At 37.9% G+C, this 16,902-nt stretch overlaps 2 protein-coding genes across 2 annotated transcripts in view; one reads left to right on the top strand and one right to left on the bottom strand.

Annotated features, from left to right (window-relative positions):
- Positions 1-5,813, bottom strand: part of LOC134791463 (UNC93-like protein MFSD11) — a 33,798-nt gene extending 27,985 nt beyond the window's left edge. Inside the window, exon 1 of the mRNA XM_063762495.1 lies at positions 5,471-5,813. Within this exon, the coding sequence (XP_063618565.1) occupies positions 5,471-5,557 (87 nt within the window). The 5' untranslated portion in view covers positions 5,558-5,813. The remainder of the gene's footprint in view (positions 1-5,470) is intronic.
- Positions 5,814-6,385: 572 nt separating this feature from the next.
- Positions 6,386-16,204, top strand: LOC134791653 (rho GTPase-activating protein 44). Its single transcript, XM_063762727.1, has 6 exons — positions 6,386-6,753; positions 6,954-7,204; positions 7,817-7,992; positions 8,572-8,806; positions 11,889-12,038; positions 13,077-16,204. Exons 1-6 carry the CDS (start codon positions 6,701-6,703, stop codon positions 14,855-14,857), a joined length of 2,646 nt encoding a protein of 881 aa, XP_063618797.1. The 5' UTR covers positions 6,386-6,700; the 3' UTR covers positions 14,858-16,204.
- The last annotated feature ends 698 nt before the right edge of the window (positions 16,205-16,902 follow it).

Here is a 16,902-nt window from a genome sequence, read left to right on the forward strand (position 1 = left end):
GTAACAAACGGCAATAGAAGATGACCTGTAAACTTCACAATGATGTTATAACAAATGAAATAACCAGCTTCGATCGCGTAATAAGTACGATAGTATTCGAACATATGCGTACAAAAAATTACCGTTGCCCAAGCCTTTGCGACCATCAAAAATCTCGGTCGATGATCTCATTGCACATTACATAACAATAAGTTATGGCCATGTCAATAAACTTGATAATGTAGGTAACCAACAATGTAACAATAAATAAATTGCAGATAATGTAAAAGTGCATAAAGTGCAACAAGTGTCACCCGCGTCTTTAGATTTCGAAACAAACATGAATCGTATTTTTATGAGCGTGATATTTTAATAAAACAAGATATAACAGACGTAAATTGCAAGCGATATTTTTGGAATTACTTATATTTTAAGGTTTACCCGCTTTCTTTGCAATAAGTAAGCGATAATTTAGTTTCTCTTTGAGTGGGATGTTAAATAAATTTAAAATTTAAATGATGTAACGTTTAATATTATAGGATTCTACCTATACAATGTGTAAGCAGTATTGTACTGAACTTTCTGCCTAAAAATTCAGCACTAAATAACATTTTGTAGTACTATTATTCGTATTACGACTACTTTTTTCATTAATAAACGTAGGTATCAATTTAGCAGTGACATTTTTGTAATGTTTTTTTTTCATGACTGGCGATTTGCCGAAGTTTAATGATATGTTACATTGGCCTAAACTCTAAAGAAAGGTACAAAGAAAAGTACACAAGTCAATCAATTAACCAAGATCCAAATCTTGTTTGTAACACGGAACGTCATTTCTTGCTGTCATTTCTTCATTTCAATCACTATACTACTATCACTTTTAATGTCATTACTCGTGATAGTGTCTGGCCTGTTTAACAAATGCATCATTTTATGCGACGGCTGAGTTGACGATAATTTAATTAATTTATGTATGTATTTGTCACGACTGTCATGAGTAGGTAAACTTAAACTGCTTATTCTTAAACAGCGCGGACGTAATTTCTTCAAAATAAACCTAGTATACTGTTATAATCTAGTAAATAATGAACAATTACATAAAACTTACTGCTAGTTCAATCTTACTATGTATGTAATAGTCTACGCGGAAGCGGGAAAGCCTTAACCCCTTACCGCATACGAAGCCATATATGGCGGATATGATATTTAACTCTATTGACAGCTATTAAAGTTCAAATTTCAACAAATATTTTTTATTATATGCAGTAAGGGGTTAATTAATAAATTATACCGGCGCTCACTGACCAAACAATTAATTACAAAAAATATGGCTATCATAACCATATTTTTTGTTTAATGAAATTACTCGCAACGTGATGCAAATACAACTATTTGTTATAAAATGCGTCGTAGAGTAGCGAGCGTTGAGTCGTATTCGTATACTTACTACTATTTAAATAATCGATACATATAGACGGTCAAGCAAATCTTGTCAGTAGAAAAAGGCGCGAAATTCAAATTTTATATGAGACGATATCCCTTCGCGCCTACATTTTTCAAATTTGCCGCCTTTTTCTACTGACAAGATCTGCTTGACCAACTATATGTATCAATTAATGTTTATTTTTTAAATTCAGTAGCAATACTTAACATAAATAAGATAATTTCTTACAACCTTTTAATTGGTTTCATCTGACCTGAATTTGGGGTAATTTCGGAAAACGTAAAATATCTCCTAGAGTCTGTGCGGAAAGACACGAGTCGTGGAATGGAAACCATACATTCAAAGACTCTTTTCTTTCTTCACAGACTATTAAATTAGTTCACAAATCACAGCACACATACATTTACTATACTCTGGCACAGCCACTTTGTCAGTAGAAAAGGGCGGCTAAAAAATGTAGGCGCGAAGGGTTGATCTCCCAAAGAAAATTTGAATTTCGCACCTATTTGTGTTTGAGTATATGTTCTATATATATAATGTTGCCAGTGTATCGTTTCATTTGGGAGGGTCTTTTGAAATTCTGGAACTATCCTGATTACAAAATTAACCCTTTCAGCTTACTTTCTTCTAAATCCATTACCGCAACGAAGGCAGTTTATTTTTTATTTTTACAGCTTGACTTTACGAATGGAATAACACCAAACTGGTCCTTTGAAGGAGATAAACATATTTAGATAGATATGTATTCAAAGTGCGCACTATAATGACATGACCCGTACGTAATCATATATTCAATGTTTTTTTTAATGTTTTTACTTTTTTCCGCATCCAACGTTGAGGTACCAACTTATAGTGTCGCAATACCAAACAGCATATCATATGACTAGTTTTTGTAGGGTTCCGTACCCAAAGGGTAAAACGGGACCTTATTACTAAGACTCTACTGTCCGTCTGTCTGTCTGTCACCAGGCTGTATCTCATGAACAGTTGAAATTTTCACAACACAATTTCTGTTGCCGTTATAACAACAAATACTAAAAAGTACGGAACCCTCGGTGGGCGAGTCCGACTCGCGCTTGTCCTATTTTTTTGTGTAAGGAAGCGAGCAGAAAAGCGGATATAAAATTGACGTCGTCATAAAACGATGCCACACACATACTAATTACTAATGTTACAGGAAACGCGCTGTAGAGCCGCTTTGTTCCATCGCTTTACAAACAATCTCCACATATTCATATGATATATGATATTCATTCACTAAAAATATCTTAGCTTGAAATGGAACTTACTAGGAAATAAAGGAAATTAATTAATAATGCGTGTAGTTCCGTAGTTATATTATTTACTTCTACATTTTTTTTTCAAATAGATATCTATAAGTAGATGAAGAGTAAATTGATGGTGAGATCTAAAGTGGATTAAATTAATTGACCGAGTGAACGTGAATCGCCTCCGTTTCAATGCTTTCATATGTTTGTCCGGCTGTTGTCCTCTACAGGCAATTCTACAGGTAGGGTTGCCGTATGGAAGAATTAAATGTCCTGATAAAAATTGAACGACGCCCCGGCGGCGCGCTACTCTCTGCGGTGTACTCTATCGTGGATCTACTTTTCCCTTTGCCTTCGCCCAATCCCGTAGCCCCCTCCCCGGGCGCGCATTTTATTTTTATAAGGTCATTCCTATAAATCCGGACACATGCCAAGTCCGGCCGCAATCCGGACAAAGGGTCAAAAATCCGGACATGTCCGGACAAATCCGGACGTATGGCAACCCTATCTACAGGTCGCATTTCTGAATGGAATTCTCGTAAAATTTAAAGTTTTTTTTTATCGATTATTACGTGTTTTGGATTTTTTTCAAAATACGTTAGCCTTGGAGGTTCGCGTTGCGTCCACACTGTCCTACGCTCACAGAAGTCACAGAGTATTGTATACTTAAGGTTTTTTTTCATGTTGCACTCGCCGGTATGTAGGTATGTTGTTTGTAGCACAACTTTTATCTATTATGAAACACGTCCGTTTGTTTGATAACTGTGTACACAGTGTGTACCTAAGTATTATACAGCATAATGTATATGTAGACATTGTCGTCGATCCTAAAATCCGTGTTGCAATTAACGCGAACCACCTTTCACAAGCGCTGTTTGATTTGACATTTATAGGACACTGCGTTCATTTCAAGGTCGCCGGTAAAGCGTCTATTCGTTGGAATCCGGTCCTTTACACATGTGTTGTTTTACATAATACGAGCAAGAACCATAAAACTAGACTTAGACCAAGCTAAGTTGGCAGCGATTTTGATAGCAAACATTTATGATTATGACGTTTAAAATAACACTTGCACAGACTGTGCTATCAAAATCGCTGCCAACTTAGCTTGGTCTAACTTTGGTCTAACTCTAGCGTTGACTTATTTGGTAAATGTCGTAACGTACCTAGTAAAAGTACAACGGACGTCGGACGTAGTAGTATGGCGTTGTGAAACACTGTATATAAATTGCATAGGATAGTTTCGGAAACAGCATAGTCTCGAAAATCGCTAATATTTAAATGTTTTATAGGTACCTATCCTAGATACTAAGTTGACAGTTAAATTGGCAAATTTACCCATATACACCTTAACATTAATAACGATAAATTACCTCATATCTGAAATTACCCCAATGCACTTAATCGTTATATTAACGACTGCCATAACATTGTATTTTTCCAGGGTAGCCATACATTAAAGCAAAAAATTACGATCTACTTTGTAAAAATACTGCATAAGAAATTTTTACATGCATTCGATCATAAGCATTAAATGCTTAAAATAGGATAATTCGTCTATTACTAGCCACCTTCCAATAACTGGACACCTTTTTCTATCCTCTATCTTTAGGCATTTAAATAAAAGTAAACAAAATCTACCCTCAAATGGCTCCTTAAGCCAGTTGAGGGTAGATGAAAACATTACATGATCAAATAACGTAGGTTAAAGTCAGATCGTTCAGTGACTGATCCAGGCGGTTTTGTATTTGGTTGGTTAACCAATAAATGTCATAACTACCCTAAAATGTACATGTAAATTGTTTGTTTACTTTTATTTAAATATAAAGATACAGACTTATAATTATTTGAAGGTGACCAGATAGACGAATTACCTGGTAATACCTAATAAATATTTTAGTTTTTAGGGTGCCATACCCAAAGCCCAAAAGGTATAAATGGGACCCTATTACTAAGACTCCACTGTCCGCCTGTCTGTCTGTCTGTCTGTCACCAGGCTGTATCTCACGAACTGTGATAGCTAGACAGTAGACAGTTGAAATTTTCACAGATGATTTCTATTGCCGCTATCTTGTCCTACTTGTCTGGTCTTTTTCAAATTATTTTTTTTTTTCTCTTATTTTGTTGTGAAGTTTAAATCTTATGAAGGATAATTCAGTAAAGTAAAAATATATAAAAGTATACTTAGGAATTATTAGATTTTATTGTGTAAAAAAATGGTTACAATTAATATAGGTTTTGGGAAATGATATATTTATTATTTAATTTTTAAGTAAAGGAGAGTATAAAATAAAATCTTGTCTAAAATTATAAACAGTGCAAGTACCTGATAGCAATATTGTTTAGGACTGAGCAGCATTGTATAATTTGAATATAAGTATCAATCAAAAAACTGGATTTTAAATTAAACTGGTTTGTTTTGCATTGGCTTAGAAATATTGTTTTTAAACTGGGCTATAACAATTAGTATATTTTTATGGTTTTTTTTAGTTAAGGCCGAATTAAATGTACCTACACAATACACAACTTATAGTGAATTTCAATAGATCATGGTGATGTCTAATAGGTTCGAAATATCATCAACAAAGCTTTTACAACTGATAATCTAAGATGTGCATGTTCATCTATTTAATAATCAAATAAGCAAGTGTTTTAGATACTATTGGCAAAGTATAGGAAAAGTTACTGAATATCTAAATTAACATAGGTATAAGATTGTTATCATTAAAAATCCGAGAATAGTAACATAAAAAAGAAAGTAATTAAAATAATAACTTACCTCTATATTCCCCATTGTTTGAAACGCAGTAAAGACAAACATAAAGCCAAATCCTAACAAAATAACGTTAACGAATCGCCGATCCATCTTGACAACTTGAGTTGGAACAATGTAGATGTACCAAATTTAAATGAATTTATAATAATTATTCCACTTAAATAGTTTCACCGCGACGCAACTCTGGTACACTGCGACGCACCTTCTCTGTTATGCGTTCCTCGTCAACTGTGTTATTACTCTTGGTGCTTTAGCAACGCGCATTCCGCGCTCCCTACTCCTACGAATGCAATGCTTACATTACAAAACAGTTTCGCTTGTGAGTGTCGTATCTTAATCAATTTCATTTCATGTAAATAAAAATACGGACGGACTGCGATAAAACTGACAGGTCAGTCAGTGACAGTGACATAACGGAGGGCGTTCTGATATTACCCAGATTACCCTGAGATGAAAACAAACTAGTCGGTTTAAATAATGAATGTGTTCCATAACTCTAACTGTAGCTAACACAAGTACTTATAAATATGTAAAGCTTATGTAAAAATTATTAATGTATAATAAAATCTTGATCCTGTTTTTTTTCTGAAAATGTTTCGAGAAATTTTATCGGTGTTGTCAGGAAACTGCTATATGTTTATAATTCCGAACGCATCCATTAGTTTATGTCATTACATTGTCATTTTGACTTTTGACTAGTGACCAATAATAGACCAATAGTAAAAATTCGCTCAGAAATTGCTCATTCATCTACATCTATTTTGGTTTTTGATAATAAAACAACTTTACCTGTACTAACATTTAAAATAAAATAATCGGTATCTCCTTCCTCTCTTCGATCGTAAAGTGTAGAATAAATTATACGAATTTTAAATTTTATTATTTAATATTTACCGATGGCAATATTCAGCTAAATGTTATCTGTTAATGTTATTTTATTTTTCTGACGATAGTTGTGATTTATTGCAGATTTTACAAATGAAGGAGTGTGTTGTGTATTTAGATTGAATTAAAACAATGTTGTGCCTTATTGATTAGTGCTTTTGTTTACTAATCGTGCTTAGTGTTGTAAAATAAGTTTCCTGCCTTCGGGAACCGAGGATGATCTCATTGACGCACTGACGTTTCGTTCCTTACTGAGATCTTGCTTCGTTTTATTATTTTTACGATTCACTAAGTCCAATGACCTTGTTAGTAGCTTATAAATAATATTGGCGAATTAAATTATTCAATATGAAGAAGCAGTTCTTTAGGGTTAAGCAACTCGCCGACCAAACATTTTCAAGGTACAGTATACTTTTTATCTATCACCATTAGATAAGATTCGAGCTACTTTGTAGAGATCGTTGGCAGTCGCATCACAGATCTTTGTTCTCACCAGTACAAGATAAATAAGAGCGTTATTACATATTACAATACATATATAAGTTTAACTTAAACAACATTTTGAAGTTAGTAAAGTGATAATGGTTTTGTTTACGCGCAGGGGCGGTAAAGGCGAAGCGCTCACGGATGAGCTTCAGACGGCGGACCGGAAAGTTGAGCAATTAAGAAATGCCTTACAACTAGTTAGTAAGAGGCTGGCCACTGGAGCTGGTTGCACCCAGGGGCAGGACCCTGCAGCCCGGGAGAAAAGGCTGAAAAAACTTCCAGAATATATGCTGGGCTTATCAATGGTGGAAGCTAGCAACTATGATGATGATGAGAGTGTCCTGAAACATATCCTATTTGAATGTGGTAAGCTAACTAACAATGCAAAGTCAATTTGATAATGTCTAGTTGTCAGGGGCCCTCAATTGTCACAGAAGTGGCTTGTTATATAGCCAAATTGTGATTCATTTCAATGAGGTCATAGTATTTGTATTTAGAACTTTTTTGGCTATCTAAAGATGATTTAGTACTCACAAAAATGTAATGTATATTTATTTGATAGATTTAATTCAATAAATATTATAAATATGAATATTCTTGTTATTGGTGAAATTTTTGATTTAAAACAAAGTGCATCAAAATATGTTGTTGTTTTAATTATATTCTGTTGATAATGTTGATTTCCCACGTTTAGGTATGTTTTGGTATAACGGGAAAAGATTATATATGTATAAGAAAATATTTGTAAAAATGTGCATTGGAACTAATTACAATAATAATTGTTATATCCTTTATATATTATAATATTGTTATGCTACAAAATATGTGTATAAAAATATTTGGTCATGTTAAATTAAACTATAAATAGCCCCTAGAAGATATAAAGGAGTAGCTCATAAATTTAACTTAATTACTGTTATCAATATTTTTTGAGTGGCCTAGCATGATGTATTAATGTCTAATGTAATCTGTTTTTAGGTAAAACAGAAAAATACCTAGCTAACGAAATAGCTGAGCATGAAGTTAAAGTGGAGCAACTAGTAATCGCTCCACTGTCAACAATTAGCGACCATGATCTCCCAGCCATACTGAAGACGAAGAAGCATCTTAGTAAACTCATAAGTGAAAAGGAATCTGCGGCACACAAATATCATGTAAGATAAACTTATCTCTTGACATAATCAATGACAGGATATTGTAAACAAGTCTATCATTATTATATTGATAATAATGATGGAGAAGTTATAATACCACTCTTTACCAAGTTTTTGGAATGATTATCACTTTTAATAATACATTTACCATAGAGAAAATACAGAAACGAATAATGTAAATGTTGTTACAAATCCATATTAGCACAAAATAGAGTAGTAAATGAAACTATACCTTCAGTACTGGTACTATATTTACTTGGCTTATTCTGTTCAGTTCATTTCCGACTCGTGAACCTTGTTCCTAGTAAAGTAGTGTAATAAAATGTGAAAAATTCCATTACTAAACGGGAACATACCAAAATCTGTCTCAAAGAGGGCTATATTTGAAAACTACCTTAATTGGAAATGTCTTTGATTATGGCCTCTTTGTTTGGAAATGAAGTCCTAAAAAATCTTGTCTATGACATAGGCATCGTCAAAATTGACTCAGAAGTTTTTATGCTACAGCTTAACTCTTAGAATAAAATTGCCAACATGCATATTTTCTTTGACATTTAATAGCATTAACTTTATTTTCAGCGAGCAAGAGAAGAGAACCCAGCTAAACTAAGCGCAGCACGAGAGGAATTAGAGGAGATCGGAATAAAAGTGGAGTCAGCCAGGGACAGTCTGGCTGCAGAGATGTTTAGTCTAGTCGCCAAAGAAGCGGAGATGGCCCACATACTGCTGCAGTATGTGAAGCTGCAGCGGGCGTACCATGAATCCGCGTTGCATTCATTACAAGACACTGTGCCAGAGCTGGAAAGATTCATTAGTAAGTGGTATTTTAATACAGACTTTTCATAGCTAACTAACAAAGTAATTTTGTAGTTTCCTCATGTTCTTCTGTTTGTCTGTATGTCACAAATGTTTTGTGAGACACTATGAAGTATATATTTTAATGAATTAATGATACTTAGAATGTACTTGTGTCTTTTAAGCTGTGTAAACATTAAACTATGAAACAAATCAATCTATTTCAGATTTTTACAAAAACGTTATGTTATTAAAAATTCTAAAACATAATTATTTAGGTACTCCATAGTGAGGGATATTGTTTAAGGTCTGCCAACCAAACCAACCCAACCCAACGAAGGTTAAGCCAACTTCAATGTGAAATGCTTTTTTAAAAGCTGGGCTGTTTTTTTAATGAATGAACCAAACAATTATTTCAAAAGAAGGAGTTCAAAAGAAGTAAAGCCATTTTTAAGCAATTTAGCCAAGCCACGTAGTGCCTTTTTATGTTTGTAGATTTACTTAATGTTTTTGCAAAATTTAATTCTGACTGAATAAGACCTAAATACAAAATATTTCAAGCAGCAGGAAAACACCGTGCAACATTTTTTTAACCATATAATTTAAAATATGTGTACAGATTTAGGTCATTAATTAACAAATTAATTGTTTGTGTAATGGCACTTTAAATATCGTTAATACTCAAATTAGACTGCAAACAGATTATTTGTTGTGAGATTTCTTTGTGACTGGTAGGTACATACCGCAAATACTGCGGTCAAGCACCCGTTAGACTGGCGACGAGAAAACTACCAGTCGTAGGTCGCATTAGAAACAAACTTGGCTCAATGCCAGTCCAAATCCTGTTCCTGTGTTAAAGAGATGCAATTATTAATCATCGATCGCTTTTCTTAAAAATAATAAAGATCGCACGCAACGAATAAACTCGCTCATCCTCCGCTAAAAGTCAGCAGTGGGACAGCGGCATCAAGGTCATTCCTGATAACAGACAGTGAAACCAATGTCATGTCACAGCCCTATCATTACTATGTAATGATAAAAGGTTCCTGTCACAGTAAATTTATTCGTATTGAACACGTATGGTGATGTCGCGCACACGAAAATCCTATTAGAATACAATCATTTAGACTTCCGTTCCGACAAACTTATAGATAGAAGGTACGGTACACACAGGTACACTGAGTTCATTCCTGTGTAGAGAATTGAAAAAATGAGGTTATTTTTAATGGAGATTTTGGAAATGTAAATCATATTCTAAAGAAAAAAAGTCGTAAATATTGTAAAGAAAAAAAATACATACCTATACCTAAAAAAAATCGAAAGTCTATAAGGATTTTTTTTATTATATAGGAGGCAAACGAGAAGACGAATCCCTTAATGGTAAGCGATTACCGCCGCCCATGGGCACCCGCAACACTAGAGAGGTTGTAAGTGCGTTGCCGGCGTTAAGATGGGAGTACGCTCTTTTCTTGAAGATTTGAGGTCGTATCGGTCTGATATTGGATACAATGACGTGCTGGTCAATTAGTGGTAATCCGTTATACTTATTATATTTGCGTCTTTTTAAAATACAGATAAAATGTAATTATTGTTAGGTACCAACCCTCCCGCCGCGAAAAGAAAACAATTTTATCATATTAATTCCGCAAAGTGAAGTGTGATTCACTAAATTATCTATAAGAAAGGTTGGGTTGGGTAATCTTTCCTCTGGTAGTTCAAATTAATAGTTGGTAAATTTCGGCTATACAGTTACCCGCGACCACGACTGGTGAAACCCGTGCAAGTCGTTGAGGTAAACAAACAAAGTTATTCGTGATCGACCTGTGATATTAACATACCTGTTATTTATTAAAAATGTGTTAAAACCGCGAAACCTTTTAAGTGTTGCTTTGAACACTTTGAAGTTTTTATTTGCATGAACATTTACGCTTTTACTCGTAGCATGTAGCTAAAATAAAATAATTATCATTAAGAAGATATTTAATATGCCTGAATAGAATATCGACTCATGTATTTATTAATTTGTTGTTTATTTTAAACACTGCAATCATTTGCCACGTCACATGCATAGCCTAGTGTGGGGCCACAGGATATTTGATATCTATTGTCAACAAGGTTTTTTTAAATAAATATTATTCTATTCTATTATTTGCAGCCCAAATTATTATTAGATAATAATGACTACATTGATTACTAGACTTGTTATCAGACACGCAAAGCTGAGTAGAAACGATGATTCATACAAGTTTAAATGGGTGTGCGACCTACACCAATTGTACCGTAATTAGTGTAATAGTCTTCGCAGATGATCTATTTTCTACAGTGATGACAAACGCGATATGATTGTCATAACATAACCATTATCTGAGAGAGTGTGCTTTCGTTTAGGTTTCTTTGTTTCAGTTATTATCTATCCAGTATCTTTATTAGGTCACTGGCCTGGGATCTCTGTTAATATAATTTCTTAATGGATTAAGCAATGCTGGACTGAATGGATTGAAGTAGGGAATAAAAGTATCTGATTAAACATATCAAAATGCGTGTATGTGTGCATACACGCATTTTTAGTTCATAGGTATAAAGAGACGTAAATTTAGAGCTATCACGTCAAGATCCAGGCTAAATAAGAAATATAAGAATTAAGTAGTGCGTAGTTTTCTAGTACAGTCGACGTCAAAGATATGTTTACACTTTTCGCCTTATAGACAAAGGAGTAAGGTGCAAAAGTGTAAACATATCTTTGACGTCGACTGTACAGTGGCAGAGAGAGTGACATCCTAAATACCTATCTTCCTATTTATATTGTTTTTTTTCTTTGGTATCTTTTTACTGAGGTGTGCCAATAAAGAGTTTCTATCTACCTATCTCGTGACTTCGCGTCGTGACGATGTCTTCATGTCTCATAATTGGCATAGTACGTCCACTGTGAATAACTGTGAAATACGGTCTGACTGCGACTTATGCTATGGTCAAAATGATATGCTGTACTGAACGCGGTGAATGTTGATAAAATATTATCAGATAAGTAACATCTCGCGCCAGCTCTCGTGATTGCCCTGAACAATAACAATCTTGACTAATTGTTTTTTTTTCTTTTACAGATGACAGTGCAGTGAAACGTGTATTCGGATACCCATTAGAAGATCACTTGCGGGTAACGGGCCGCACGATAGCTTTCCCCATAGAGTTGTGCGTGTGTACTTTACATGAGCTGGCGCTCAACGAGGAGGGGCTATTCCGGATAGCGGGCGGTATGTACCAGTGTGTAGACATAGTGTACCTTTTAAACCACCTGCAAGTAGTATAACTACCGAATACCGGGGTCATGTTTCTTTATGACAACCTTTACAAATTCCACACTATCTAGCATTCATCAGATATTAATAGCTCATGTAACAGTGCTCTTTGTGAGTCATGTTCGCTATAATAATATATTACGATTACTCCAAAGATTTTTATTATCTATTTAGTAATATGCCGGAAAATGCTCAGGAAACAGATTACAATTACTTGGGCCGGGGTAAAGTTTGATGAAAAATGAAAAAGTTTAATAAGCAATATGCTTATACAATACCTATTTATTAAACGAGCCAAATGCTAATGTTAGACTTAACAATGCTTAAACTATTCTTCTTCACTGAAAAAAATAATTACTAACTAAACAGTTTTCTTAAATAGAAAAAAAAACAACGGGTTGCACTCCGGGAGTGCCGACAGAAGTGAAAACTCAATGACTAGTCCAAAATGTCTGCAGCACTATGTATAATTGACCCATCCTCCTTTCTATTGAAAAACTTTAGTTCCGAAATTGCTGGTCAGTGAGCTTGTTTAAAATTCGAAATTCAAATTTGTAGCGTTAATTGTTTAAAATTCGAATAGAAATTGTAAAGTTACCTTGCAGACCTCGCATCTAAATATATTCGGTCATGATATTTTGAGTTTTATTCACCAGTACTAGAGTTCACTTTTATTAGCAATTTCATCAAGATGTAGCTTTATTGAATTATATTTGAGTGATATAAAGTTAGAACAACTGTGAGATCCTCGTATTTCAACCCGTACAAGATTAGAACCTTTTTCATGTAATGTCATTGAGTTTTTCTTTATTGATTTAAATGCCATCTAAATGAGTGGCTATCTAAACCTTATGGTCACGTGATCGCGTTACGCTGTCTCGAGTTTATAATTTTTTCCCCACCTCAAAAAGTGCCCAGCGCCGCTAAAGAAGTTTTCACTTCATAAACTATACTTAAGAAAACTAATGTAACTTATGTTTTTCTGGCCGCCAGGCACGTCAAAAGTAAAAAGGATGAAGTTGTCGCTCGATGCGGGCCTGTTCAACGTGCCGCTGCCGCCCGACTACCGCGACATGCACGTGGTCGCCTCCGTGCTCAAGTCGTACCTGCGCGAGCTGCCCGAGCCGCTGCTCACCTACCGCCTCTACGAGCACTTCCTCGCCGCCTCGCGCCAGCCCGCGGAGACCGCAAGACTCAACATGCTGTGGGAGGCCATCCATCTCCTCCCCGAGGCCAATTTAAACAACCTCAGGTACCTCATCAAGTTCCTGTCCGCCCTCACGCAGAATCAGGCCACCAACAAAATGACACCCTCCAACTTGGCCATCGTTATCGCGCCGAATCTTCTCTGGGGGCCGCACGAGAACAGCGCCTTCGACATGAACGTCACCACCGCCGTCAACTGCGTCGTGGAACTCCTCATTAAACACGCCGACTGGTTCTTCAATGAGGAGATAAATTTCTTCATTTCCTTCACTAAGGAGGATCTTCTTCCCGATCAGTGCGAGTATGGGTTTACGCCGGGCTTCGGACCCGGTTTCCCGCAGACCGCGGCGCTGCAGGAGCACTCCAATGGCGACTACACTAGCATGAGCCGCTCCATGCTCGAGTACGAGCGACGCGGCGAGTCCGGCCGCCACTCGCGCAGCAACAGTCACGATACCAGCCTCATTTTACTCGAGAACGATATCAAGAAGGCGCAATCGAACAGCTCCCTCTCCGACCAGTCTAGTCCCCCGCTCGGCAGCCCGAAGCCCATCATGAGGAGAAAGAACAAACCGCTGGCTCCCGTCCCGCCCAACTTCACACCAGACAAAAATAAAAAGCCCGACGCGCAGCCGGAGCCCTCGAAAGAGGCAGACAAGCCGGCGAAACCACCTCGGCCCGTCATATCCGACAGCGGAAAAGTCATCTCGGGCGTGCAGACCATCAACCGGTCCACTTACAGGCAGAGCAAGGCGCTGAAGGACGAGGCCCGGGGCAGCCGGGAGAACCTCTTCGAGGCGAGGCGGCAGAGCTTGGAAGTGGAGAAGGATAAATTCGAAAGCATAAAAGCTCTGGAGGACAGGAGCGATTCAACTCTAGTCGTTAAAAACGTGACCGCCCAGACGGGAGTCGTCGGCCGGATGAAGGTGACGGACGGCATCAGCGGGCCGGTGTCGCTCGGCGGGCAGCCCTCGCGGCCCGCCGCCAAGCCGGCCGGCCAGCCGCCGCCCCGGCCCGTCGCCGCGCCGCGCACCATCATACCCAACATCGACGCCGAGGCGGGGGAGGTCCAGCTGAGGAACAAACCCGCGGTCCCCGAGCGGCCCGCGACGCTCCGCCCGCAGAGCTTCCGAGGCGCGCGCGGCTCCAGCGACTCGGACGTGACGCCGACCGTGCTCGAGCGCACGCACATATACAGCGTGGACAAGCAGCAGCCGACGATGATCCAGGTCGGGCCGGCGGACGAGGAGGGCGGCTCGCGCGTCACCGTGCAGCGCACGCACAGCTCGGGCGGCAAGGACGCCGAGCTCGACGAGCACAAGGCGCTGACGAGCGCCACGCGGCAGCTGTCGCAGTCCGAGGGCAGCATAACGGAGGTGCCGCTGTCGCCGCGCGCGCCCACGACGCGGCCGCCGCGGCCGCAGGTGCCGGCACCGCCGCCGCCCGTGGCCGCGCCGGCCGTGGCCGCGCCGGCCGTGGCCGCGCCGGCCGTGGCCGCACCAGCGGTGGCCGCACCGCCCGCCGCCGCCGCCGCGCCGCTCGCCACGCACGAGAGCACGGACCTGTAGCCGCCGCGCCGGCCCCGGGATCATCAGTATTACGCGGCACCGACTCGGTCTCGACGCGTGTCGGCGTCGAAATCGACTCGCGCGCCTTTTCTAATTGATCACATCTCATGACAGATTAGCGTTAGTAGCCGGTGCTTCCGATTTGAGGAACCTCTCTCGATTCGAGCGCGTTGATCCGTAGCTGTAAAATGCCGCGCCCCGTCGCTTCGGCGTGCCCGATTATAATTTCTCTCTTGCGAAGTCTTCATATCTTAAATAAGGCTTTAGAAAATCGAACGAGACTGAAGAGTTTTATACTTTTTATTATGCAATCTACGTCCTATTAATAATGAATAGTACTTCTAGAGTGCAAGTAAGTTGCCTGGTTTCCACAAGTTTGTGTCAACATATTTTTGTACCGATTTGATAAAGACACATAACAAAAAAAAAAAATTAAGCAATATTTGACTCTATAGTGTTGCTTGCCCTAGAATTATACTTTAATCATAATGGAAATATAAGTACTGGCAAAATCAACGCGTTAAACGAACTGCCAGGATGGAAAGATAAACAAATTATCACGTTTGTTAACATTATGGTGCATAAAGCTGGTCGCTAACGAGATACGACGTACATAAATTAGAGCTAGAAAACAAAACATTATAATGGTTTTCTAAATCTGTTGTATCAGTTTTCTTTCCTAATCGTCTGTCAATTTCCTCGCACTCTGTGGATAGCCAGCTTATGAACTTGCATCACAAGACGATGTTTCCGAAAGGGACCTCGAAAAATGCCGTCATATTTATATGATAGTTAAAATAACTGTACATGTTAAAGCCCATATCTGCATTTTTCATATCTTAATCTGCCTTTTGTCTATCGATTTATTTATTTTTGTACCGTATTATAATATAAGGCATTTGTGATTTACATACAAGACATATATTGGAACGTAAATATAGCTTGCACGCGTAATTTAAGTACATACTGGAGTTATCTTAGCGTTATATTTAAATAAATTCGAGCAATATTCCAAAAAGACATATTTGACATTGTCTATTGAGCTTTGTATGCTTTTAATGACATTAAGAAGTAGTGTTACGGAGCTGTTTGCAGTTTCCGAGTCTATGCAATTTAACTAGTTTGAGTTCAATATTGACTATTTAAATATTTCTCTCTCTCACTTATATTATAAAAAATATCTTGTATATTATCAAGGCTGCTTTATTAAATTAAATTTACTAGAAAACAATTAGTGAAAGTGCTTGAGTTCACACTTGTGTATTTTGCATGGACTTGGCAACACTGTATTTAGCATATATTGTACAATATTGAATGTTGCAATTGATCGTTGTGATACTAGGAAGATTATCCACCCAGGCGGGTGCACAAACGTACACATTTTGACGATTAGCCATATTTTATGATATTTATCTTTTCAGTATGACTGCAGTGCACGAGTTGTCCCGAACTAAATGAACGTAACTGCATTAGTTAGCCCATTTCAGTTGCGATTTTTTAAGGCATCCAGGGTCTGATTAGTTTATTGGCCAATATCGCCTATTTACATTGTAGCCGTCTACTTTGTGCATTTAAAAAAAGCTTGAGACACAAAATTGTACTAATATAAATATTCTCACTAGTATAGCCTGTCCGATTTCTAAGATCAAGTTCGCCATCTATGGCGAACTTGATCTTAGAAATCGGACAGGATCGTGAGTATAGTCTGTCCGCTTTTCTAAGATCAAGTGCGCCATAGTAAATAGATTTACTATGGCGCACTTGATCTTAGAAAAGCGGACAGACTATACTCACGATCCTGCAACATACTGCTAGCGCGAGAGGCAGCTATCAGCTAAAGTGAGATGGTAACACTTACTTATATTACTTTCTCACTCTATCATTTACTTGCGCGCTGCTCTTGCAGTATAGCATTAGTATCGTGAGAACTAAGTTTAAGCTATGATGAAAACCGGGAGATGCTGATATTGGATAAACATTAATCGTCCATGGAGGCCTAACACGGCTTTGTTCATACACTGTGTCAGTAAATTTTACAATATTTT

This window comes from Cydia splendana, chromosome 6 (genome assembly GCF_910591565.1).
Source record: "Cydia splendana chromosome 6, ilCydSple1.2, whole genome shotgun sequence".
Lineage (NCBI taxonomy): Eukaryota > Metazoa > Arthropoda > Insecta > Lepidoptera > Tortricidae > Cydia > Cydia splendana.